We start from the raw sequence: 26,768 nt of genomic DNA on the forward strand, positions 1-26,768 counted from the left end.
TCTACTTCTCAGATAACCCTCGACTTGAACACTAAATATTAATTGAGCATGAACTGTCAAGTAGATGCTTTATGAAGTGGCAAAGGAAGCAAAATAAGTCTAGTCCCTAAGTAATAAAAGGTGGAAAACAAATGTGCATGGGAAGTTTGAAACATCAGCAGTTCATTGATTTTAAATAAACATTTCCCAGGGTTTCTGGCATCTGGCTCACTGCTTTAGAAGCATGCCAGGCGTCAGAGGAATAAAAGGGGAAAGAGAGAGAGACATCCCTGCCTTCCTCTCACTCTTGCAGGAGCAACAAGGAAGCTAGGTAGATGAGAGGGAGGCAGGCATGTGGGGGAGGAACTTCTCTTCTCTGACACTGAGTAACATCCAAGCCAGACAAGAACTTTAGGGACCAAAATGCTTGCCTTGTGTTTCAAATGAGCCAGGAAATATAAATTTTGGCAATATCACTGATGATAAATTTGCAAGAATATTTTTCTGATTTTCCAAGTTTTCTTTAACCTGAAGAGTTCCAGCTGAACCCAACAACCGCTTTCTGAATAAATATCCCCAAATAACTCTGTTCAGTCAGGAGTCAGTTTTCCTGAAATAAAAAGTAACTGCTTAGTTACATTAGGCCTATGGCTAAGTGGCATTCTATCCTCAGTCCCACACACAGCCAGGTTGTTTCCTTGCATTTACTTGGATTCTGCAAAGGCACTATTCACAGTGCTGCAACCCCAGTGGATGTTCCCCAGAACATATCATGGTAGTTCTCACAACCGTAATGGGGTGGGGAGGGAGGCTGGGTGGGTGGGCAGAGTAATGGACAAGGATGGACCTACTTTTATCCCAGAAGATCGACAGTGTTCTTTGGCATACCGTCATGCACCCACGTGATCTGCACTTCTCTGTGCAGGTGTGGATCTCTGGAAGCTGGGGCTCGTTTTCCCAGCCTCCAGGAATCCCACAATCCACTGTGTGATCAACGTAGTACATTGGGGGATTCTCCTGGGAGTTGGGTGCTCTAGGCACCCAATTCTGTGTATACATGGGCTGCATGCATCCCAAGCATACTTACGACCCCAAATTGAGGGAAGGGATGCACTCCGACCCTTTATACCAGGTTAAAGCCTGGTGTAAACGCCCGGGCTTATGAGGGAGACAGCACCGGGATCTCCCACACCCCCAGAGCTGCACACAAGCAGCAAAACCCAGGCAGGGCTCCTCATCTGATCTCATTGATGAATGGTGATCCTCATCTGATCACCATAAGATGTGGTGACAGCCAGCAACCTGGATGGCTTTAAGAGGGGTTTGGATAACTTCATGAGGGTCTATCAATGGCTACTAGTCCGAGGGCTATAGGCCACCTCCAGCCTCAAAGGCAGGATGCCTCTGAGTACCAGTTGCAGGGGAGTAACAGCAAGAGAGAGGGCATGCCCTCAACTCCTGCCTGTGGCTTCCAGCGGAATCTGATGGTCCACTGTGCGAAACAAGATGCTGGACTAGATGGGCCTTGGGCCCGATCCAGCAGGGCTGTTCTTATGTTCATTGTGTCTGCAGCTCTTTCTGTGAAAGTGTCCTCACACATTAAGTCCAGGCAGCATGAGAGGGAAAACCACTTTTTCTTCCCCGCAGTGGTCTTTACAACTGCCAAATCCCTACTTTAGGGAAGTGCCTCTCTGGGAACTACAAGTGTGTGTGTCATTTAAACATTCATCCAAAGATTACAAAAGTGTTTATTTAAAAGTTCCTTCCAAAGCAGAGGAGTGAGATTACTAGTAGAATAAATATATAACAAGGAAGAATCATTAGGGAAAGGCTTAGCAATTTCATCTTGGCAGAAAACATGTATCAGCTGATGGAAATAAAATGAGAAAAAAATCCATCCCAATGTTGTTTCTGGATCAAACATGAGAGAAAATACTGTGGCAAAATCAATTGTAAAATATTTGTAGATCCACTTTTGAGGCTTGTAAAAATGCTAATTTCAAGAAGATCAAGAAGAAAATCTTAAAAGTCAATCTTCTAATATTATATGCTATCATTAATTAATACATTGAGGTTATTCACACAATCAAAACTGTGTTCTACTCAGTTCTGGAAGCTGTGTGTCCTCCCAAATTTTGGTTGTGTGAAAGCAATGTAGGAGGAAAACTTGGGTAGAAGTGATTGTGTGGAAGCAAGGTAGCTTTTCCTCCTACATTGCTTCCACACAACTGAAGACTGGAGGACACACAGCTCCCAAACCAGAGTAGAAAACAGTTTTTGATTGTGTGAATGATCTCACTGTTTCCCTTAATTAATATAGAGGCGATTCTAACGAGCAGCAGAAACTGGGTTAAGGGAGCCCAGCCCGGTTTCTGCTGCTCGTGTGCAGCAACAAGAGCCACACAGAACCCGGCAGTGGCTTGGGGGCAAACCCTCCTAAATACCCTCCCCCTTAAATGAGGTTAATGGAGCGAGTGCTCCGCTAACCCTGTTTTCCTGGCTGTGTGTCTGCCACAGCTGCTTGCAGATACTCGAGGGGAGGGGATACAAGGAATCACCACACATTTGCACGGTGTATTATTGGGGCTCCAGGTGTGTGTGTGTGCGCTGCACGGCAGCGCTTCCCTTCGCCAGATCCCGGAGCTGCTGGTGAGCTGTGGCCAGGCACGGAAGCGCCGGAGTGAAGCCGTTGCTCATCTGGGCGGGCGATCCGCCCGCCCAATGAGGGTTCCATGATCGTCTGCAGGGAGAGCGGGTCAAGCCCACTCTCCCCGCGGAACCCCTTTCGACTCTACACACTGATCTTGTGTAGAGCTTTATAGTGTCTCTTTTAAAACTTTTTCCTTCTGTGTATTTTTCTTAAATCACCTGTGTGCTTAAAGCTATCCATAGTCCCATCTCTCTGTCCTCCTATCTTATAGATCCTTTTCAATGACCTTTGATCCTCCAATACTATAACCCTCATGTCATGGTTATGGGCAATCAATGGGGCTATTCTCACGACCAACAAAAATCGGGTTAGCAGAGGCTAGCCCGGATTTTGTTGGTCGTCAGAACCACCGGGCTCGCAACTGAGCCCGCTGTTTCTGGAGTGGATAACCCACTCGATAACCCCTGGCAAAAAGCAGGTTTGCGGAGCGAGCACTCCTGCAAACCTGCTTTTTGCGATCTTGAGTAGCCACGGCACGCCTTAGTGCCGCACCTACTCACGAAAAGACCCCCAGCCGGGAGGCTTAAAAGCAGCCTCCCGGCTCGGGGGTCTCCCCAGTATGCCCTGTGCGCTCGTGCAGGGCATACTGGGGCTTGCGGGGGATGCACGGCCCCCTGCTCCCCCCACCCCCTGCCGGCTCCGTCTCAGGGCCGGCCATCGTGTGGGTGGCTGATCCGGTCTCCCAGGGCTCCCTGCCCGCTTGTGAGCGGGGAGAGCGGGCTTAGCCCGCTCTTCCCGCTCACCGGACAAAACCGGGTCTCACTGATCATGAGACCTGGTCCAATGTGTAAGCTGTTATGGGAACAGAGGTAAATGCTATTCCTTGGCCTGGCAGAAGCGAGAGAGATGGACAGGGATATGGGAGGCAGGCACACACTTCTCATTCCCTGTTACCAGCTTAACATAGTGCTAAGATGCACACCCACACCCACACGTGCTGCCAGGAGGAAATCCATGTGTGGAAGTGCATCTGCAGTGGACTGGATCAAGCCCTACATTTTCTAAATCTAGTTATTAAATTAATTATGCGCAAATAGCTATTGTGTCATGCCGGCCTAGAAAGAGCTCTTGTGTAACTGCTACACCAAAACAGACTTGAAAAATCATAGTTTGACCATGGTTTATATTTTTTAACTGGAAGATGAGTATATGCTTTTGAATACTCTTTGACTGACCCCTGCTAGCTGAGCAAAGAGGAACCTTTTTAAAGTGGTGATTCTCTTTATTTAGCAGGGGGAGAGCAACTGACCCTCTCCAACGCCAGCACAGCATCCCTCTAGTGGCTGTTGTTGGTGTTTATTTTTTAGATTGTGAGCCCTTTGGGAATGGTGAACCATTTTTTAAATTTATCTATATCTATGTAAACCACTTTTGGAACTTTTGTTGAAAAGCAGTATATAAATATTCGTCGTAGTTGGAAAGCAGGAGCTGGTTCAGACAATAAGTGCCAGTGCTACATGAGAAGAGCATGTGCATCATCTTCCCCACATCCACCACACTCTTCTATCCCCAAAGAGTCACATGGGGGTTGGAATACCCTAATCTCCCCTAAATATGCCATTTAGAATTAGAGTTTTCAAAGCTCTCTTAGAATGTTTGGTGTACTTGTCAGCTGTTTATGCTCTTTAGGTGCAATATTCAGATCTAGCTCTGAGCAAATCCCAATGGGAACATACTTTGGATTGAAATGTTCATGTCTTTTTGAAAAACCCAGATTTGCTTAGTCCTGGTGCTGAGTCTGATGTGGTCATGGAAGAAGGAAGTGATGACAATGACAGTGAGAGAAACAGTGGACTCTTAGATGAAATGGAGGAGACTATGGCCCATGATGCTGAGATGACAATCATGAACCAGAGTGACAATGGAGAAATGCAGGATGCTGATCGTGACCATGATGAGAATAATAGGATGATTAGGTGAGTTTCCTCATAGTGGTGGAATCTGTTGCTGTTGTTGCTTGCTATTGCCTGCTATGTCTGTCAGTAACATTATGGGGTGGGGGGAAAGGCTGATTAAATACAGCCTTTAAAATACAGAGCCCTCCCTAGGTAAGGGGCAGATCCAGTTCCCTCTTCCATTGGAACCAGCATTCTGCTACAGGAAGCCACTGGAACAACATTCTGTCCATGCTGCATGCCTAGCTCCTATTGTCCTGTTCGGCACTAGCTGACTTGTTACACTCAGAACTGTCCAAGGTCCATGGCACTCCTGGATCCCTTCCTTGGTAGACAGCCCAGCATAGCCCAGAACAGGACATAAGCGACCTCATACTGAGTTCAAACTTGGGCCATCTAGCCTAGTACTATCTACTCTGACTAGCAGTGGTTCTCCAGGGTCTCCATCTAAAGTTTTATCATCAGATGCCCTGACCCTTCAAGTGGGTCAGGGTATCAGATCATAGATTGAATCTGATACCTTCTGCATGCAAATCATGTTGCTTTTATCCTGTTTATCAGTTTATCCAGTCTGGCTTCTGGCCTGGATATGGGATGGAAACTGCTTTGGTCACCCTGGTGGATGACCTATGAGGGAGATAGGAGTGTGGCACTGTTGATTCTCCTGGACTCTTGGCAGCTTTCAATGCCAACCACCATTGTATCTTTCTGGGTCATCTCCCTGGGTTGTGACTTGGGGGCACAGTTATATGGTGGCTTTGGTTTTACCTGGAGGGTTGTACTCGGAAGGCCTTTGGCCTATGGGGTGCTGCAGGGATACATTCTGTTTAACATCTACATTAAACTGCTGGGAGAGGTCACCTGTGGGTATGGGCTGCAGTGTCATCAATATACGGATGACACCCAACACTACCTTTCATTTAAGTCAACAGATACCAGGAAGACAGGGAGCCCTTTCTCATGACCAGTGAGAAAGGGCAATAGGGTTAGCGGAGAGAAAGCCCTGAAGAGTTTACCTCCCCACAGACAAGCAGTTTCCTTTCCTTGAGCGGGCTGATCACCTACCAAAATGAGCACCGGCTGCTGTCGGTAGCTCCAAGGGTCAGGGTGCCAGGAGGCATTGCTCTGTCCCCCTGGAGCACCATTAAAGCACCGCATGAGTGCATGGTACATATTAGGGATCTCCCTCTCCTTGAGAACGCCACAGAAAAAATGAGGTTAAGAGAGCACTTGCTCCCTTAACTTCACTTTAGAGGGAGGCTTCATAAGCGGGTTTGCCGCCATGGTGCAGCTGGGATCAGGCCCAGTCCCAGTGGTACACACACACACACACACACACACACACACACACACACACACACATGCAAAACGGGGCTGCTTCCTTAGCCCAGTTTTGCACACATCTTTGAATAGTCTCAGTGAATGTTCTGAACTGGGATTTGAAGGCTGTTCTGGGCTAGATGGGGGCAAACAAGCTGAAATATAATTCAGATAAGACAGAAGTGTTCTGGGTTGGTAAAACTGATTATCCAAGTAGTGGAGTAAACCTGATATTGGATGGGATCACACTCCCCCTGAAAAACAAAGGACTGGGTCTCACAATCCGTGAGACCCGGTTTGGGGCAGTGAGCGGGCTAAGCCCATTCTCCCCGTTCACAAGCGGGGAGGGAGCAACACAATTGCCCGCTCCGTGGCGGAGCCTGGGGAGCTTGGGGGCCGCACAGCCCCCACAAACCCCAATATGCCCTGCGCAAGTGCACAGGGCATACTGGGGAGACCCCCGGAGCCGGGAGGTGGCTTTTCGCCTCCCCCGGGGGTCTATTCGTGAGTAGGTCTGCCACAGAGCTGCGCCGTGGCTCTTCATGACCAGATAGCCCGGTTTTGTGGAGCGCTCTGCAAACTCAGGCTAAGGGGAGGGGTACTTAGGCGGGTTACCCGCCTAGGAACCATCGGGCTCGCAGCCAAGCCCGGTGGTTCACACGATGGGGCAAAATCGGGCTAGCCTTCGCAAGCCCGATTTTGCCCCATCGTGTGAATAGCCTCAAAGTCTGCAGCTTGAGGGTGCTTGTGGACATGACATTGTCCTTGGAGATGCAGGTGGTGGCAGTATGCAGAAGTGCTTTTTACCTGCTATGTCTGCAACTCAGTTGAGAGGTCATTTTCAGCTGCCATTTTGCCAATAGAGGAGCCATTTTGTGGCTCTTAAAAAAAGCACCCCCCCCCCATGATTTTTCACAGGAAAGTGGGGAATTGGGGATGGGGTTCAGGATTCCTGGACAGCTGGGCACCCATGGAGCACTGTAGGGCACTTTATTTTCCTCTTCCCCACACTTTCCTCACTTTTTTCTGTGTTTTTGCCCCTTTTTATGAGGAAACTAACCCCCCAATCTCATTTAGGAAACTAACCTCCCCAATCTCATTGAATTCAATGCCACAATATCCACGACTTATCCATGGTTCCCCCATGGATAACAGGGTTCACCTGTAAGTGTTGATTTGATGGAGCCTCAAGTTTTAAATTCAGTCTGTAAGCTATGTCACTGTAAGGTAGATATATAAGGCCTAGCATAGTTTATTGGTTCACTGGTTCATTTCTCAAAGCTCCTCTGGGAGATATTCTCATAATTCTGATGAGCTGATTTCTTCTGTTCCACTTGAGATATCACCCCAGACAACACTCATAGCAAACAGTTGTTCAGCAGTATGTGAGTGCAACAAACAACAAATTTGGTTGTCTTGCTTTGGAAGGATTTATTTGGCACATTTATTAAAGTTATGTATTGCTTCATTTTGCTGATTTTTTTAAAGCCCTTCAACAAGCAACAATATCCCATTAATGAGAGTGGTGCAATCTGTCAAGCATACAAAAAGGAGAAGCAGCACGGTAGTGAAAGAAGGATGGATGGTTCACTACACAAGCAAAGACACACTGGTAAGAAAGATGTTGAACAAAGAAATAACCAAACTTGATTTATTTAAAATATTTATACCCTTCCTTTCCTATGCTCAAGGCAGCGTAAAAGTGAGAAGGCATTAAATCAGAAGTACTACATAACTGAAAGACAATACATTAAGTACAACAATAAAAATAGAGATCAAAGTCTTAAAAACAGACTGTACTACATAGCTGCAGAAACACGGAAGGCTGACAGTACAAATGAAAGGCCACTTTAGAGGTGGGTTTAAATGGCATCAAAACAAACTAAGAGGGCAAAGAAGATCTTCCTGGGCAGGGTTGTTGTTTTTTTATGAATGTGTCATCCAAACATCCCTCTGAACATGGCAGGATATGCAGGAGGTGAATTCAGGAGCAGGATATTTTCCATAATGGAGAGAGAATCCTTGAGGTCATTTCGAGCTAAGCTGCCCAGAATTATCTCATCATCCTGATCCAGTGTATCTGATGTGCAACCAGTGTTGCACCGCTATTTTCTTGACTGTGAAAAAATGTTCCAAATGTACAAAGGACCTCAGCACTGTACAAAGACAGAAAAAGTAAACCTGGGTAGACTTGTATGTCTGAGCAACTTTAAAATGTCACTCATGTAGATTTACTGTTTCAGGCCTAAAGTAGAAATATCCAATATGAACAGTTTGAGCTATGTATGAGGAAGATTTACTGCCTTTGTCAGGGCAACATTAGAGTTCAAAACAGATCCAAAGGGTCACATTGACTATTGGTAAAGCACAGAATGTGAAAATTCCAAGGAAATCAAAACAAGATGTGTCAGTATTATGTTCTAGAAAACAGCTTACTGTCATTTATGGTTAGAAAGAAAGGAAATTCAGAGCTTTCTGAAGACTCATTTAGAATTACAGCGTTGTATAAGAGGCAGTTCTGCAAGGGCTGTAGAGTGAGACACATAGCGATAGGAGAGGTGAGCTGGGCTGGTCTCCTTTAAATCTGCTGAACCTGGAGGGTGTGCTAGCTTTGTTTGTGGTGCCTTGGCATAAAACAAAGCTCACAATTGTTCCTTCACCTTACAATACCTTGGATTATGTTGTTCATACAAATGGTCCGCATTGCTGTCTTCTAAGTGCAAGATTCCCATCTGTCACCTTGAACCAGAGAATGCATTCTGTGAAAGAAAACAGGTTTCTGCTTTGGAAATAACTCTACTGCTTGCACAAGAGCTAGCTTCTCGGAAGGACAGATATAAAATGCATTCAGCACCCAGTGGTGTGCGGCCCAGCTATTTTAAGGGCTTAGTATTCATTCTCCCCCACAACACATGATCTGCACTGTGAGGCTTCTAAAGCAAAAGACCCCTTCTTAGCATCACGGCAGCCCTTGCAGGAGATGCCACACCAGTGGTGCTCCAACAGCCTCAGAGGATCTAAGTGGTAGAGTGGTAGATCCACGTTAGAATTCATAGTGTGACTCCTTCTCACAATAGCATTGCCTAGGAGAGCTGAAGCTGGCATGGGGAAGGAAACACAATGTGGCCTGGATCTTCCTGGATGTTAGTGCTAGGCAAGATAAATTACAGATTACCCACAAATCAAGCAATGTCAGCAGAGATCCTGTAGCGCACTCACAGTATCAACTAAGTATGGAGAAATAACATCATTACATAAGAAGCTGCCTTTGCAGAGTCAGATCACGGAGTTCTCTAGCTCACCATTGTCTGCACTGACTGGCTGTACATCCAGGTTTCAGTGGGATCTTTCCCAATCCTACCTGGAGATCCCAGGGATTGAACCTGTGATCTTCTGCATACAAAGCATGTTGCTCTGCAACTGAGCTACATTTCCATCCCTGAAGTCCAAGTGCAGTCTTCTCTTGCTTGCTGCATCTAACCTGTGATGCATACTTTCAGACACATCAGGATGATGACGACACTGCCAGTGTTACTATTTTCAGTGAGGTGGATGTAAAGGAAAGGGATGTCCATACTGAGTTCAGGTGTTCATTCCTCTCTACTCTTTCTTCTTTCTTCAATCAGTTCCTTGAGAACTCTGTATGTATGAACACAGATCTCTCTCTCTCTCTCTCTCTCTCTCTCTCTCTCTCTCTCTGAATCTTCTCACATATTCTCCCTCTTCATTCCTGTGCTCCCATGCTACAAATTACTCCACAACTTTTCCTTAACTCTGGTTAGAAAATAATTGCCAGTTTTCTAAGACTACAAAAAAGCACTCTCCCTACATTACTGTCTGACAAATACTTGTCTCTGTAATCTTAATGGTGTCTCAGGGTAGTACATGTCAGATTGAGTCTAGGACATGGTCAATTATGTAGAATGTTAATTGCTGTTAGTAGTAACTTTTCAGTAAGCTCTAACAAACACTAGGTCATGTCATGCATAGATATTTATGAAGGAAGCAAAAGACTGCACTTACCAGAAAACACCGTTTTCAGGAAAAACTGGATTTCCAAATATATTTTAAGAATATATATTTGGTAATGTTAAAACAATGCTATAACAGAACTTTTATTAAATATGAAATAGATATCCTTCACAATTCATTTCAGCATTCATCAGGTACATTATTTCATTAATTTTATCTCATTATTACTATATCCTTTACTAAAATTTTACTAAATTGACTGTAATTGTTTTTCTTACACTACAGAGAAAGCGGCACTACTGGAGATTAGACAGCAAATGTATCACATTGTTTCAAAATGATACTGGAAGCAAATACTACAAGGTAAAAATGCTATATCAAAGAAGATAACTATGATTAGAAATACATTGTGGATAGTTAGCTATATTGTTGTGCTGGTGGTTATTTGTGCTGGTGGTTATTATACACTATAACAATGCATTATAATAGTGTTATGAAGGCTCTCCAGTTGCATCTAATTTAACTGTGGTAAGTTCTACATAAACTACTCCAGTTTTTTTCATTGCGGCTTGTATTTATTATTTATTTATTTATTAAGATGTTCTTGGATATCACCTTCAAAGTCTCTAGGCAGTGAACAATAACAATAGCAATACTTTATTAAAAAATGAAGGGCCAAAAGCCTGGCAAAATGTTGGGGGAAGGTGTTCCAAAGAAGAGGGGCGGCCACAGAGAAGGCCCTCCTACGGGCCCAAGCACCACGCACTACACTAGGGCCCAGGACACTAAGGAGGGCCAGCTGAAAAGAGCTCACAGGACAGGATATAACTGGCCAAGAGAGGCAATCCCAAAGATATACAGGTGCTAAGCCCATCAGGGTTTTGTAGGTGAGAACCAGCACTCTAAATTGGACCCAGAAGCAAACAGGCAAAACAGGAAGCGGACAGGCAAATGTATTAAGAATCTGGACAAAGAAAAAGCTTATCTCCTATGTGAATTTGAGGCACCAGACCCAATAAACAATGGGAAATAAGATTATAGCAACATAATCAATGCTTAGAACAGATAAACAATTGCTTAATGAATTCTAAGGCTGATGAAATAGTGTTACATATAAAGCATACATGAATATGGAAAGATGAACTCACAGTGAATTTGACTGCATGACAATACAAGGACATTCCTAATATCAAATGATTAAATATTCCTACGAACTCTACCCTAAACCCTGCACATTTTATCTACAGTACCTCCCTGTACTTCCTCTTCCCACTCTACTTAAAGAGTTCTAGGGTTTCAAACAAGGTCATAGCTACCTGGGAATCCAGTCCATTGCCCTGTGATATCCCAGGCTATGGTTGCAACCTTTTGTCCAGAGAGGAGCCTTCAAGCTATGAACAGGGAAAACCTTGATTAGCAATGGAACAAAAATAAAGAGAATTATTATTCCTTGGGAATGGAACAAAAATAAAGAGCATATTGTAAAGAGAAATATGCCTAAAGAAGAAGGAAGCAAGAAATAAAAGAACACAGGATGGAGCTGAGAAGAGGGGAAATGGGTGGAGTGTTGAAAGGAGAAAGCTTTGAGGCTCCATCAAAGAGATATTCTCAGGAATCTGTCTGGGTGCCTTCTCTCGGGACATCTTGTATCTTTTTTCCTGACCTTTAGGTAGTCCCCCCTCCTTTGGAGGTAGAGAATAGGGGAAAAGACTCTAGCTTTTCCATTCTCCTTTTTTCAGAAGCTACATAACCATTGAGTTTCCTGAAGTCTGAGTAGTTTTGTCTGTAAAATGATTAGCAAATTGGTCACAGCAAAAGGCCACCAAGTGTTCCATATATGGTACTCTGAATTGGCCCACAAGGAGCTCCTAACTGCTTGGGAAGGCTCCACTGGACAATTTTGTGTAAATAAAATGGTGGTAGAGAAGTGAACTTTCTTTGCTGTCATCATCACACCACCACCACCACAGAGTAAACTTAACATGGCTGCATCCTGTGTTCGGTCAGAGTCACTGTGAATTTTCTGCCATATGCCTTCTAGCAGTCAGCTTATTTGTTTCTTCAGTATATCATGGCTATTAAAACTTATTAAATTTAATTGAAGACATACACCTGGGTTCTCACCCAAAGTTAATATGCTACTAACATCTCTCTCCATTACTCACATTATCCCTCTAATTCAATTTTGGACTTCTTACTAGAAAGAACTAATTATAAGAGGGTCACTCCCTGCTTTTAATTTGACTGCCACATAAACTGAGATGTCCTAAACAAAGGCAACAGGAACCTTCCTTATGCAAATAGGACAGAAGGAAAGAAGAAACTCTGATGTCAAGGTGTGGGATTAAATTGTGGAACTACAATTCCCAACCTATTTACAATTCTGCGTTTTGAAGAATAATATTGTGATCCAGTGTATACTGGATCAAAGTATAGACTTCCTTTCTATCTGGCAACCCCAACATACTATTGGCTTCTACAGGTGCACATTAAAGTTGGTGATCTTTTGGGCAGTTTTGTACTGCTTCCTTAAAAAATTGCATGCACGTAAATTTTTAGAGGTGCAAAATTATATTCTTCTGTAAATGGATGCAAGAATATTAAAGCATTTTGTATATGGAAAAGTGTTGAAGAAGATGATGATGATTAATAATTCTTCCCAGGAAATTCCACTGTCTGAAATTTTATCCCTGGAACCTGCAAAAAACTTCAGTCTGTTGCCGCAGGAAGCTAATCCCCATTGCTTTGAAATAACCACAGCAAATGTAGTCTACTATGTTGGGGAAAACGTTGAAAATCTAAGTCCTCCAGATAACAACAGTGTTCTCACAAGTGGTTGTGGCCCAGATGTCGCAAGGATGTGGGAGATGGCAATCCAGCATGCCCTCATGCCTGTTATCCCTAAAGGAGCATCCACTGGTTCTGGACCAAATCTACACAGTGAGTTAATGAGCTTTCTATTTTAAAACAAACCAGTGCAAAAACCATGTACAGTCGACTCCTTGGTGCTGGCAGTGAAATGGAATTGCATATTCCTACTTGAGCACTCAGATGTACACCTCTAGTATTAGAGATTTTTCTCACGACCAAAGTGGGGAGGCTGAGGGAAAGCAAGAGCTGGGGAAAGGATCGTGTTCCCCCACATGATCCAGGCCACTTCTGGGCTCTGCTGCATTCATGCCCACACAATCAGCACAATTGGTGAGCCGAGCAGCAATTGGGAGTGGGGAGAAAGGAAGCTGGCTGCCAGCAAGCAGCACAGTGCATTGGGGTAACTCCCTGCTGCTGGACTCTCCTCCCCCCACAGTTCTATAGGTAAGATAGCTGTCGGCAACCTGGGAACCATTGCCAGCAGCTCAATCATGCACACAACTGGCAAGTGGGGCGGGAGACACTCGCTTGTCATCCTACCTCACTATAAGCCTGGGTTAAAAAGCAGGGCTCCCTGGGGAATGAGTGACAGCATTGGGAGCGATCTTGACACTTCTCACAACCAGACCTACCCAGGGGTAGCCCTGTCCTGCCCAGGTAGGGCTGATGGTGAGAACGACCTCAACATCATTTTCATGTATATGACTATTATTAAAATTGCACAGCGTTTTTAGAGCTTATTCGAAAATCTGGATATCATTATGATATAGATGAATTGTTAGATCAATGCAAGAGTAGGTACCATTCCAAAGGCCCCATTCCTTTATAGCAGCTGTACACTGTTGACATATTTGCTGTGGAATCACAAATCAGCCAAGATTCCTTCAGAAGCAACTTCTTTCCCTGCAGCAAAATGCTACATTTCCCCTACCCTAATGCCCACCTCCAAGCCACCTAATGGCACAGCGGGGAAATGTTTGACTAACAAGCAGAAGGTTGCCGGTTTGAATCCCCGCTGACACTATATAGGGGAGCAGCAATATAGGAAGATGCTGAAAGGCATCGTCTCATACTGTGCGGGAGGAGGCAATGGTAAATGCCTCCTGTATGCTTCCAAGAGAAAACCACAGGGCACCATGGGCACCAGGAGTTGAAAGTGACTTGACGGAACACTTTACTTTACTTTAATGCCTACCTCCAGGATACTGTAAGTGTTAAAGGCTCATGCAAGCAGTAGCAGAGTGAGGATGCTGCAGTGCATTAGAGGCAGGGGGCGTGGCTTGAGCACCAGGCGTGGCCCCTGAGTGCAGAGGCCTGGGTTCTTTTAACAAATATGTAGAAGCCACTAGCTTATTTTGTGATGGCCCCATTTTGCTTCCAGTCTTGACCCCCTGAATTTACTTAAGTTTGTAATGGGTGAGAAGAGAGAAATTGATGGTCTGAAACTGGGCGAGATGTTGAATGTCACTGAGTTACTCTGAAATCAGTTAATCTCCATGAAAATTATGCCATAATTCTTTTTTTAAAAATGAGCATTATTTGTAGGATTATGTTGAAAGTTCATCCTATCAGAAAGTTTTGGTGCAAATCTAGGCAAAATTGGAATAAAATTGGGACCCTCAAATGTTTCACCTTTTTATGGGCTGTTGAACGGCTTAGTAGCTCTGAGACTTAAGGCTATGAAAGCACTTGAATTGAGTGAATTAAGAAAGATGAATTTTGTTGATCTATCCTTAGGAATACATTTCATAATGTATTTACCAAAAACTTTTAAATTTATTTAAACTTAAAGAATTTAAGCAAATTATTCCTTTTTCAATTTATCTTAAACCTTGGTTTGAAAATCTATTTTCAAGCATCCACAAATCACTATAAATGCCAGAAATGAACTGGTCCCACTGTTCGCTCATATCACTCATAATGTGGTAATTCCTGCCCTCTCTACTCTCAGCAGTTCCCTGCTCAGTACAAGGATTCCCCTTTGTTCCTGAATCAATAAACCAATGACACCCCAAAGATCTCTCTGGTATATTACACAGTATCCCTATTGGATCTGGTCACAAAAGTACCTATCCCATATATCTTTATATGAAAAGATTAGATAAATCAGCTAAACGTAGGGAGAAGCTGTGCTGTGGTTCCATCTGAAGTAATTTCTCTCTTGTGTGCCATGGATTGGGCTATTATTATTTAGCGATTCTCCAAATGCACCTTCCTTTTGTGGGGAAAGAGAGAGTGCGTGCGCGCGCATGCGCGCGCAAGAGAATGAGAGAGAGAGAGAGAGAGAGAGATCTCCAGTTCTTATTGTCCCTTCTCTTCCTAGGAAATATATCCATCAGTATTTCAGTGTCAAATTGCCAAGTCCAAGAAAATGTGGTAAGTATTATGCTAGTCATAATAGAGAAGTCTGCAAAGTCATGCATGTGTTTTGAGAAAGGTTTTAGAAGATGTCTCATTGGATATTTTCCTTACCAAAAGACAAAAAGTAGCACTGTGAATAATGATCTCCATCGCACTTTTATTTTTTATTCAGATACAAAAGTTTAAAATCTTAAGGGCAATTTATAGTTCATTTTTCCTTTTTGCCCCAAATTGTGAAACTATGTTGTTCCCCTCAGAAAAATGGTCCACTTTAACAGATTTTCCTAGAATTCTACCTTTCTGTCTGCAAGTCTCTTAGTTCCAGGATTCCTCCCAGTAAGTTGAGGATCCAACAGAGTCTTTGAAGTTCTTTCTAGATCCAGTCTAGCCTGATGAGCTCATTGGAGCATGCTAGAGCCTAGAGGTTTCTGAGCTATATAGTTTGCAGGTTTTGCAGAATGGGCCAAGCCCTCTGAGGCACAGGATGACATCTTCACTAACCCATGCACAGGCAAGAAGCATCACCACTTCAAAGAGCTTCTGGAGTTCCACAGCAGTTATTGCAAGAGTGGGGAGAGGTTTGCCAATCTCTCAATCTCCTGGAAATGCTGCAGGGCATTTATGGAGGAAGGAGAGATCCATGGAAATAGCACCCCCGCCCCGCAGGCTGCCTTCAAGGACATATTTTCAGAAAGGGTAGGGAACTTCTGTGGGAAGGAGAAATTGGGGAAATAGTGCCCCCAACCTGTGCAATAACCACTGTGGAGCTCCAGAAGCTGTACACAGTGGATGCTTCTTTACTGCATGTGGGATCACAATTAATGAAGATATTGGCCACTGCCTCTTCTGGGTGTGGGGAGAAAGTACAGCCTGCACACAGTCTTCAGATGTCACTGACATGTAAGATGTATTTGGGGTTCCTCTGTCAATGGGAACTACAATTCCATGATACCCACGCCTTTGAATGTACTGTGTATATGCAGAGCCATTCAGGGTCTCTGTGTGTGTGCCAAACTGAGGACCACAGCTCATCAGAGGGATTCCAAAATGAGCCACAACCCAAGATGGCTTTCAGAGAGCAGTGCTGAAATATGTATGGAGTCTGCCTTAACAGAACAAAAACACTGTCACTAAATTGCATTTTTCATGCCATTCAGTATCATCTCTATCCATCAATTATTTTCTTAATGATGTAGCTTCAGCAAAACAATTCAGATTTCAACTTTGTTTCCATACTTTGAGGCATAACATGGCATATATTTGTACAACAGGATATTAGCACAGTATACCAGATCTTTCCAGATGAGGTGCTGGGATCAGGGCAGTTTGGAATTGTTTATGGAGGTAAGACTTTCCACATATATCATAGATATGAAAATGGGGAAGAAATATAGCATTTAACATGCATAATAAAGCAAGGATTTCCCCCCTCCCTCTGGCAAGCGTACAGGAAATAAAAGTCCAGTCCTATCTCGATATGAAGGCTGTTGCTATGTTTTGGCAGAGCTGGCCTATGCATGCAATTGGATTCTCTTGGGGGAAAAGATATCTGTGTTCTTTCAGATGATTCCCTCCTATGACTAGTGATGGGAGCCATATATGTGCAGGGTGCTCTGGTCTATGAACAATGGCTAGGGCTGGCTCTAGGGTTTTTGGTGCTCTGTGCTGTTACTTTGGCACCTTCCCCCACCCCCAAGAAGTGCGAAGCCCTGGCTTCAACCTGAGCTGCTCAGGCTGCTCCTTCACTAGCTTGAATGAACAACCTGTGTGGATGACCAGCAAGTCACTAGCTCATGCTCATTTCGGGATAAAGCAGGAGAGGGGAAAGAGTTGAGGAGCCCATCCAACACCTGCTCTTCCTCTACTGCCGCCACCTCCCTCCCCTCATTAGTGCAGGTCCTGAGATCCTCAGGGCCAACCAAACTCTGTCTCCCTGAAAGAAGCTTTCAACAGTGCTGTGAAGAGCTTCCCTTCACGACCAACCAGGATCAGCCACAGTCAAGCCAAAGGTTATGCACATCACTTACTTCCTGTTTGGGGTCCGGGCATTTGTGAAACCAGAATGCCTGAGCAGCCACAGCTGTAGCAGAGTAGAGGGAGGCAGGGTGGGGGCAGGGACAAGTGTACTGAGCAAGGAAGGAGCCAGAGATGAGCTAGGAGGTGGGACTTGCCCACTCAAATTCCGCCCAGGGATCTGCAGTGCCTGTCAAAAATTGGTGCCCTAGGTGACCATCTAGGACTGCTGAGTGAATGGGCCAGCCCTGGCAATGGCAATTTATTTCAGTGGACCCAAATTGCATGCCAAATCTATGGGCCAAAATATGTCTGACATTCAGTAGTTTGTCGTTCATTTTCTTTTTTAAAATGGTCATACCACCAGGTGCGGACACGCTCCTGATAATCCCCCTTTTGGGGGAGCCTCTCTGAGGAAGGTCCAGCCTCAGAGAATTAGCCCAGGTAATCAACAGGGCCTGGTGCCTGTTAACTTCACATGCCAACCACAACCACCTTGGTTAGACCTGGGTGCCTCCTCCTAGGGCTCCTGCTCCAGAAGCAGCTCTCACATCTCTGGCCCCCATCACTGGCCGACCTGCCCATATATATCCGTGAAGTCTTGCAGGTACTCTCGGAAGATCCGTAAGTCATCCCGAGATCATCGAGTTGCTACTCGCGTCTCGTGAGATCTCACCATATGCCTACAACAGAGTGTCGGAGGACCAGAGAAGCCAGTATGGTTCAGTCTGGTTGGTAGTAGGGGCAATCAGGGGCATGCTGGCAGCCCCCGATCAAGGAAAAGGCAGCTTCCTCTGGTCTCCACAGCCTGATCATTGGGTCCCTGACAAAAATCTTTTTTGTTTTACAAAATGCAGTTGTGGGGGCTGCAGACTAAGTAATCCTGGGACCTACGCATGTTGCTGGTCACACACCAGTTTTGGTCTTTTGCTTGGATCAGGGGGGTTTTCTATGTGTGAGGTCTGCTTTAATCTCCCCATTGTCATGGACGGACCACTTCCTGGTTAAGGTTGGTTTCACAGTCACGTCAGATCCCTGCAGGGATGGTGGACCTATTAGAAGGTCTGAGAAGGCTGTTGGATCCCATAAGATTCCAAAGGGCCTTGGAGGGTTTTGAAGTTGGTTCTTCCAGTGATTCTGTAGATGCCGTGGTGGATACTTGGAACAGAGAACTTATCAGGGCAGTACACATGATTGCTCCTAAGTGTCCTCTCTCACCCACTTCAAAATTAGCTCCATAGTATAAGGAAGAGGTACGGGAGCTGAAGCAGCAAGGTAGACAACTGGAGCACAAATGAAGGACTCATCTTGAATTTGATAAGACACAGCATAGAGCCCATCTGAAGGCCTATGCTGTGTCAATACATGCAGCAAGGAAGTGATTTTATACTGTGTATGTTGCATCTGCAACTTCTCATCCAGCAGAGCTGTCCTGGATTGTTAGGTGTTTAACTAAAACCCCTTCTGTTTCAAATCCGTTTCCGGAAATGTTGTCTCACCATGACGCATATAATGAGTTCTTTGCAGATAAAATGTCTCACATTGGGGTTGAGCTGGACTCCAGTATTTCTGCAGGGTCAATTTAAGGGGGTGTCCAACAATCTCTCTTGTGAGATTGGATCAGTTGCAGTTTATTTAATTAATTAATTAATCAATCAATCAATCAATCTAATTTGTACACCGCTCCAAACTTTCATCTCTGGGCGGTTTACAATAGCACAAAACCAGTTAAAAATATATACAAAAAACTTAAAACAATTTAAAAATTTAAAAATAAACCAGAGGTTAAAACTCCCAAAAATTAGGAAGCTGAGAAAGTTTAGGCGAAAAGATGGGTTTTCAGGTATTTTTTGAAAATTGCCAGAGATGGGGAGGATCGTATCTCAGCCGGGAGCGCATTCCACAATCTTGGGGCAGTGACCGAGAAGGTCCGTCTCTGTGTAGCCACCAAACAAGTTGGCAGTAACTGGAGTCAGACCTCCTCAGATGACCTCAGTGGGCAGTGGGGCTTATAGTGAAGAAGACGCTCTCTTAGATACCCAGGGCCTAAGCCATTTAGGGCTTTATAACTAGCACTTTGTACTTTGTCCGGAAACCTATTGGCAGCCAGTATAGCTCCATCAGTAAAGGAGTAACATGGTCTCTCCGAGATGACCCAAAGACCAACCTGGCTGCCGCATTCTGAACCAACTGAAGTTTCCAGACTACGTATAAAGGCAGCCCCATGCAGAGCGCATTACAGAAGTCAAGTCTGGATGTTACCAATAAATGTACCACTGTTTTGAGGTCCAGTTTGTGACTCCTGAAGATGTGGACAAGCTGCATGAAATGCTACAACCTACCACCTGTTCTTTGGTGCAATGGCCTGCCATCTGTTCTCAGCCCAACATGGCTGATTTCATCTTGTAGGGAGGTGTTGGAGCTTCCCTAGTAGATATCATTAATACTTCACAGAGGAAGGGCAGGATGCCATCTTGTTTGCAGTGGTTAGACCCCTTCTTAAGAAGCCCACTTTGGATCCCTTGGTGATGGATAATTATAGGCCAGTCTCCAACCTCCCATGGTTGGGTAAGATGATTGAGAGCATGGTGGCTGACCAGCTCCAAGTGGTCTTGGAGGTAACTGATTATTTAGACCAATTTCAAGCTGGCTAGAGTGGGCTATGGGGTTGAGACACCCTTGGTCAGCCTGACAGATTACCTTCACCAAGGAATTGACAGAGGGAGTATGACTCCTGTATCCTTTGGATCTCTCAGTGGCTTTCAATACCATTCACTTCTGGATCACCTAAGGGATTTGGGGATAGGAGGTACAGTTTTACAGTGGTTCCATTCCTATATCTTGGGTAGATTTCAGATGGTGGTGCTTGGTGACTGTTGCTCTTCAAAATGGGAGCTGCTATATGGAGTCCCTCAAGGCTCCATTCTGTCACCAATTCTTTTTAACATCTACATGAAACCACTGGGTGAATAATAGAAAAATTACAAGCAAAAGTAATTTGCCCTGCTAACTGGCCCTGCTTTGCTCTGCTAACTGGGCAAAGAGGCACCTTTTACCGTGGTGATTCTCTTTATTTAGCAGGGGGAGAGTAACTGGACCTATCCACCCCCAGCACAGTACTTTCAGTGACTGTTGCTGGTGTCTATCTTATGTTTTGTTTTAGAATGTGAGTCCTTTGAGGACAGGGAGCCATCTTATTTATTTATTTATTATTTCTCTGTGTAAACCGCCCTGAGCCATTTTTGGAAGGGCGGTATAGAAATCGAAATAATAATAATAGAATCAGCGGTAACGGTGAATCCGCTAGGTATTGTGATGGTGCTGGGTGAGGTCATCAGGGGATTTGGTGCTGGATATTATCAATATGCTGATGACACCCACCAGCCTTGTCATCAATATCAATTTTCAACATCAATTTTCCTTGTCATCATTATCAGGAAATGGTATTAGCCCCTAAAATGCCTGCCATTTTAATGGGCTGGATGAGGGATAATAAAATGAATCTGAATGAAATGAAATGAGCAAGACAGAGGTTCTCATTGTTGGGTGTCGTAATCTGCAAGATCGGATGGAATATCCTGTTCTGGTTGAGATTACACTTCCCCAGAAATAATAGGTTTGTAGTTTGGGAGTGCTCTTGGACCCGGGTCTCACCCTGGAACCTCAGGTTGAGGCTGTGGCCAGGAGCGCTTTTTACCAGCTGCGATTGATTCAACAACTCCGCCTGTTCCTTGAGGAGAATGACCTGAAAACAGTGATACACCAGCTGGCAATCTCCAGGTTGGACTACTGCAATGCGCTCTATGTAGGGCTGCCTTTGTATGCAGTTCGAAAATATCAGTTAGTCCAAAATGCAGCAGCCAGATTAGTCTCTGGGGTACCTCGGAGAGACCACATTATGCCTGTTCTTAAACAGTTGCACTGGCTGCCGATATGTTTCTGAGCAAAATACAAAATGCCAGTTATTACCTTTAAAGCCCTTAATGGCTTAGGTCCAGGTTACCTGAGAGAGTGCCTTTCTCTACAAGATCCCCACTGCTCATTTTGATCATCAGATGGGGTCCGTCTTTGGGTGCCACCGGTTCATTTGGTGGCAACCTGGGATCAGGCTTTCTCAGTTATTGCCCCTAGGTTGTGGAACGCACTACCTGTGGTTACAAGGTAGTAGGCCTTCAGAAGAGCCTTAAAGACCCATCTCTTTAGCCTTGCTTTTAATAATATCTATTTTAATTTTATTCTGTGTTAAAACATTTTTTTAATTGTTATGTATTTTTTTAATTGTAGTATTAATCAACCTGAGCCACTTTAGGAAGGACAGTATATAAATCGAATGAGTAGATGAAATAAAAAAATAAATAATAAGGCTGGAATGAGGTAAAGGGGAGTTCTTTATTCTTCACATTGTGCTCTTTTTTCACTATTACCAGCCTCTCTAGCTGCCCCATCATTCTCCTCATTTGAAAATGTGTTAAAAAATAAATGAACTTAACAAAAAAGAGCTGAATACCTTCATATATTCTTCTCTTGGTTGAAACCTTGACAGTTGGGTTTTGTATAAAACATCAAACTTGAGTTCTAGAAAGGTGATGCTTCTTAGAGCTGATCATGTTAATTGGCATATTTTTCATCAAACAGGAAAACATCGCAAAACAGGAAGAGATGTAGCAATTAAAATCATTGACAAACTGAGATTTCCAACTAAGCAAGAAAGCCAACTTCGTAATGAGGTTGCAATTTTACAGGTATCTTTTATTTAATTACCAATTATATCCTCTATGTATTTAATTTGTAACAGGGCAATAAAACTCATTGAGAAACTGAAATGTCTATTTCAGCAGTAGACATCTATGTAACTAATTATGCATTGTATCCCTAGGTAAAGTTGTCAGGTGATTTTTTTTTAAACAATTTCCAATCTGCTTTAGATACAGAAATTTGCTAATCTGCATAATCTGAAATAGCAGAAATGAAATGGACTTTTAAGGGGAAAAACCAAACATAATTATTCTGATACATGACTAAATCAGTGGATTTAAAGAGATCCTCATCTGTCCCTACATGTATAGCAGGCAGGCACTGTGAAGTAATCCATTCTCCTTTTCTTTGGTTAAGAAGAGAACTGCATGAGGACTGAATTAGGGATGTGCCCAGACTGTAGTTCAAAGCATGATTCAAGCACCTTTAGGGAAAGGAGACAGAGAACTTTAAGAAAAAGGAGAGCAGGTTCTTACCTGCTCTCTTCTGCCCCATTCTGCTTCCTGCTGGGGTGTCCCAATAACCCCTGTACAGCACCAGCACACACATGGCATCTGTGCATGCGTGTGTGCCATTGGTGTGGTCAGCACACATGTGGCGTCTGCACATGTGTAGGTGCCATTTGCGTGGTCAGCATGGTGTTGCTGACCATGCAAATGGCACCCACGGGTGCCATGTTTATGCTGGCACTACATGGGGGTTATTGCTCCATGCACCACCCATCTGGAAGCAGAATGGGGAGGCATGGGGCTGGTAAGAACCTGCTCTCCATTTCCTTAAAGTTCTCTGTCCCCTTTCCCTAAAAGTGCTCGAAAAGTGCATATCCCTAGACTGAACTTATAATTTTTACATCAACTATAAAAATGAAAATCTCTGCATATCCATACATACTGTATGCATTAGAGCTTCCTGAAGAGTAACATGGATCTACTCTGCTGCTCTTAATATAAAGTGCTTATAAAGTGATTAGGGAAAAGTGCCTGTTCCTCAAAGAACACTAAAATGCTGTTGGTGAGAATCTAACATATTGAAAATGTCTAGGCACATTTGGGCTATCTTGGCTGTTTAATTTTGCATAGTAAATGGTTGCTAGAATTGTTCAGGCTGGTTGCACTTCTGCTGGTGCCAAAGGGCTTGAAAAATGAATGGCTACATAAAAACCTAATGCTTCCTGAGCCTTGTCATTGGATCTAGACAAATTGGACTAATTCAAACACTGTTTATCTTTAATAATAGAATCTGCATCACCCGGGGGTTGTAAATCTGGAATGCATGTTTGAGACACCAGAAAGAGTGTTTGTTGTTATGGAAAAGCTCCATGGAGACATGCTGGAGATGATCTTGTCAAGTGAAAAGGGAAGATTGCCAGAGCGAATAACCAAGTTTTTAATTACACAGGTAAAAGCCCATTAGGGGATGTCAGATTATGTGTTTCCTTTTCTATGGTAGTCACTTCTGTCAATGAAAATTAATTATTATTTAAATAATAATAATTATTAAGAACAGTACATGTCTATGGATGGTACACAGTCAAGGTTTGTGGGAGGTGGGCAATCCAGAGTGGCCTAAAAATAATTTGGGCATTTCCATTACTCCATTGCTGTTACAGTTCATATATATCAAGCTGAGGTAACCCGGACCTAAGCCATTAAGGGCTTTAAAGATAATAACCAGCACTTTGTACTTTGCTCGGAAACATGTCGGCAGCCAGTGCAATTGTTTAAGAATAGACATAATGTGGTCTCTCCGGGATACCCAAGAGACCAATCTGGCTGCCACATTTTGGACTAACTGAAGTTTCTGAACTATGTACAAAGGCAGCCCTACTTGGAGTGCATTGCAGTAGACCTCTGAAGGAAGTCTTCTCTTTTATAGCTGCCCTGACTCTACTTGTTAGCCATGCTGGTGTCCTCCTAAATATTGTGGTACCTTTCCTCCTTTTTGGAATACATTCCAACTTCTAGCTTCTATTATTATTTACATCGAACCATATTTGCAGTTTTGTTATCCATTCACTCAGTTGGGAGAGATCCTTTCTGAATTCTTTGCAATCTGTTTTGGTTTAAATAATTTTACCCTAAATAATGGTACCCTAAATAATTTGGTATCATCTACAAATTTGGGATTACCCATGGAGTTACGGGTAGTTAGTTTACTCAAGAGCGTTTAGTGAGGGAGTTTGTCAAAAGCTTTTTGACAAAGCATATTATGCCAGTTGTTCATCAGCTGCACTGTTTCCGGGCCCAATTCAAAGTGCTAGTTTTAACCTTTAAAGCCCTAAATGGCTTGGGACTGGCTTACCTGAGAGAGTGCCTTGCCCCATATGTCTCAACCCAGACCTTAAGATCTTCTTCAGAGGCCGGGTGCCCCTGCCAAATGAGGTGAGGTAGGTGGCTACCAGGGTGAGAGCCTTTTCAGTGGTTGTACCCCGTTCATGAAAAAGCCTCCTCAGTTAGGTTCACCTGGCTTCATCACTTTGTTCTTTTAGACACCAGGTAAATACATTCTTGTTCAGCCAGGCCTTTTAAATTCTGATTTTCAGATCTGATTTGATTTGATTTGATTCTTAATTAATTTAAAAATGAGTTTTTGAACTGCTTTGTATTGCATTTTGTATTTTGTTTTCTCTCTTTTTGTCTGTTGTGATTTATTGTGTTATGTGTTTGTATTTTATGTTTTAATCCTGTGTTGTGAGCCACACAGAGAACAATTTGTTATGGGGCAGCTAACCAATAAAGTTTATTATTGTTATTATTTTTGTTTAATCAGTCAGACAGGTGATATTGACTGGTTTGTTTTATCCAGACATCGAGTCCTTCCCAAGGACCTGGGATGGCTGGATTTTATTATCAGTATTGTTGCTGTTATTATTAAAGATATCGTCGCAGAATATAGGCTGTTCCCAGTAAAGTTGCTTTTTGTAATTGGCTGATGGTGATTTCTGTGGCCCCTGTGGTGTTGAGGTGCTCTTCAAGGTGTTTTGGAATTGCACCTAGAGCGCCAATTACTACTGGGATGACTATTATTATTGTTGTTGTTGTTGTAATCGTCATTATCATCATCATTAGTCCAAGTGTGCAAGTCTAACTGAATCACTTCTATCTGCATGCCTGTTGACACTCTCTCAAAGAATTCCTCCTGGAATTCTTTAGAGTAACTTTTATTAGAGAGGCAGGAATTACCTTTGCAGAAATGATGCTGATTCTCTGGTACTACTACTACTATTTATGTACCATAGGGGTGTGCAGAACCAGTTTGAAACTAACCAGGTTTGATTTAAAGTGCCTCGGTTTGACCGGTTTGAGCTCGAACCAGACAGGCCCCCCCAAAAGAGGGATGGTCTGAATTCAAACTGAACCGGTTCGGCCCAGTTCGAGGGGCTATGCTTGTAAAGGGGATCCGATGAGGATTCCCTTTACAAGCAAAGGGAATTCCTGTTTCTAAAGGGGTTCAAAGGATGGGCGGGGGTGGGGCAGGCAAGAGAGCACCTTACTGGTGGTGCAGCACCAGCGTGTTGGTGGTGGCTCCTCAACAGCAGCAGTGGCCCCTCTAGGCCCCAGCAGTGTGGGTTGGCAGCATCCTGTAGTGCTGGGGGAAGTGGCAGCAGGGTCTAAAGGGGCCATAGCTGAAGAGCCACCATGCCACCACCACCACACCACCACCATGCTGGCATCAGTAAGGTCCCTTCTCATCTGTCCCCTGCCACCTGCCCTTTGAATCCCTTTAGAGGTAGGAATTCCCTTTGCTTGTACAAAGGAATTCTCTCCGGATTCATCTTTACAAGCATAGCCCCCCAAACTGGGTTGAACCGGGCCAAATTGGTTCAACCACATGAACTGAACTGCTGGCTGTTTCTAATGAACCAGTTCATTGGACTGGCAGTTTGGTTTGAATTTGATTCAAATTCAAACCAAACTGCCAAGAACAGTTGGGTGCACACCGCTAATATACCGCTTTTCAACACAAGTTCTCAAAGTGGTTTACATAGAAAAATTAAGTAAATAAATAAGATGGTTTCCTTTCCCAATGGGTTCACAATCTAAAAAGAAACATAAGGCAGACACCAGACACAGCCAGTGGAGGAATGTTGTGCTGTGGTTAGATAGGTTATATTGCTCTCTCCCTTCTAAATATAGGAGAATCACCACTGTAAGACTTTCATAATTATATCTTTCATTATGCTTTCTGGCAGTTTACCCAAAACAGAAGTTAATCTATTCATTTTGTAAGTTCCTGGTTCCCTCATAACTTTTAAAAATATATATGTAAAATTGCCTACTTTCCATTTTACCTTCCTCTAGCAGGGAGATTAGTTCTAGGAAAAAGTTGTGTAGATTGTTGATATGCCATAAAATATAATCTCTTCTCACCTCTGTTTACCTAGTTCTTCAGACTCCCTCTGTGAAAAGGACTGTTCAGGCATAGATATCTGCCCTAACACCTTCTGTAGTGAAGACAGATGCAAATTATTCATTCAGCTTTTCTGCAGTATCTTCCTTAGCATCCCTTTTACTCCCTTGACATCTAACAGTCCAATAACTTCTTGGGCAAATTTTCTGGTTCTGATGTATTTAAATACATATTTATTGTTAACCTTAATATTATTAGCCATACACTAGACAATTGTTTGAGTGGTTCTTATAGTCAGCTTGTATTTTTTGTTTACTAGAGTTCTTTTTTGTTCTCACTTGGGCAAGGCTTCCATTTTCTGAAAGAAGCCTTTTTTTCCTTTATAGCGTCCTTGACTCAACATTTATGTCATGCTGCCATAATCGTGGATTTGGTGATTTGGTGATATCTTTCAAATCTTGGATTTGGTGATATCTTTCCTACCTTTTGATATGCATTCTAGCTGAACTTCTATTCTTGTGGTTTTAAATAACCACACATTC

General features: G+C 43.6%; 1 protein-coding gene across 4 annotated transcripts in view; it reads left to right on the forward strand.

Annotated features, from left to right (window-relative positions):
- Positions 1 to 26,768, forward strand: part of PRKD1 (protein kinase D1) — a 194,338-nt gene that overhangs the window by 142,006 nt on the left and 25,564 nt on the right. For all 4 annotated transcript variants that reach the window (XM_053284026.1, XM_053284030.1, XM_053284029.1 and 1 more), the window contains 8 exons: positions 4,404 to 4,605; positions 7,393 to 7,516; positions 10,162 to 10,239; positions 12,540 to 12,816; positions 15,071 to 15,123; positions 16,380 to 16,452; positions 21,757 to 21,863; positions 23,113 to 23,274. In XM_053284026.1, the coding sequence (XP_053140001.1) occupies positions 4,404 to 4,605; positions 7,393 to 7,516; positions 10,162 to 10,239; positions 12,540 to 12,816; positions 15,071 to 15,123; positions 16,380 to 16,452; positions 21,757 to 21,863; positions 23,113 to 23,274 (1,076 nt within the window). The remainder of the gene's footprint in view (positions 1 to 4,403; positions 4,606 to 7,392; positions 7,517 to 10,161; positions 10,240 to 12,539; positions 12,817 to 15,070; positions 15,124 to 16,379; positions 16,453 to 21,756; positions 21,864 to 23,112; positions 23,275 to 26,768) is intronic.

The sequence above is a fragment of the Hemicordylus capensis genome, chromosome 1 (assembly GCF_027244095.1).
Source record: "Hemicordylus capensis ecotype Gifberg chromosome 1, rHemCap1.1.pri, whole genome shotgun sequence".
NCBI lineage: Eukaryota > Metazoa > Chordata > Lepidosauria > Squamata > Cordylidae > Hemicordylus > Hemicordylus capensis.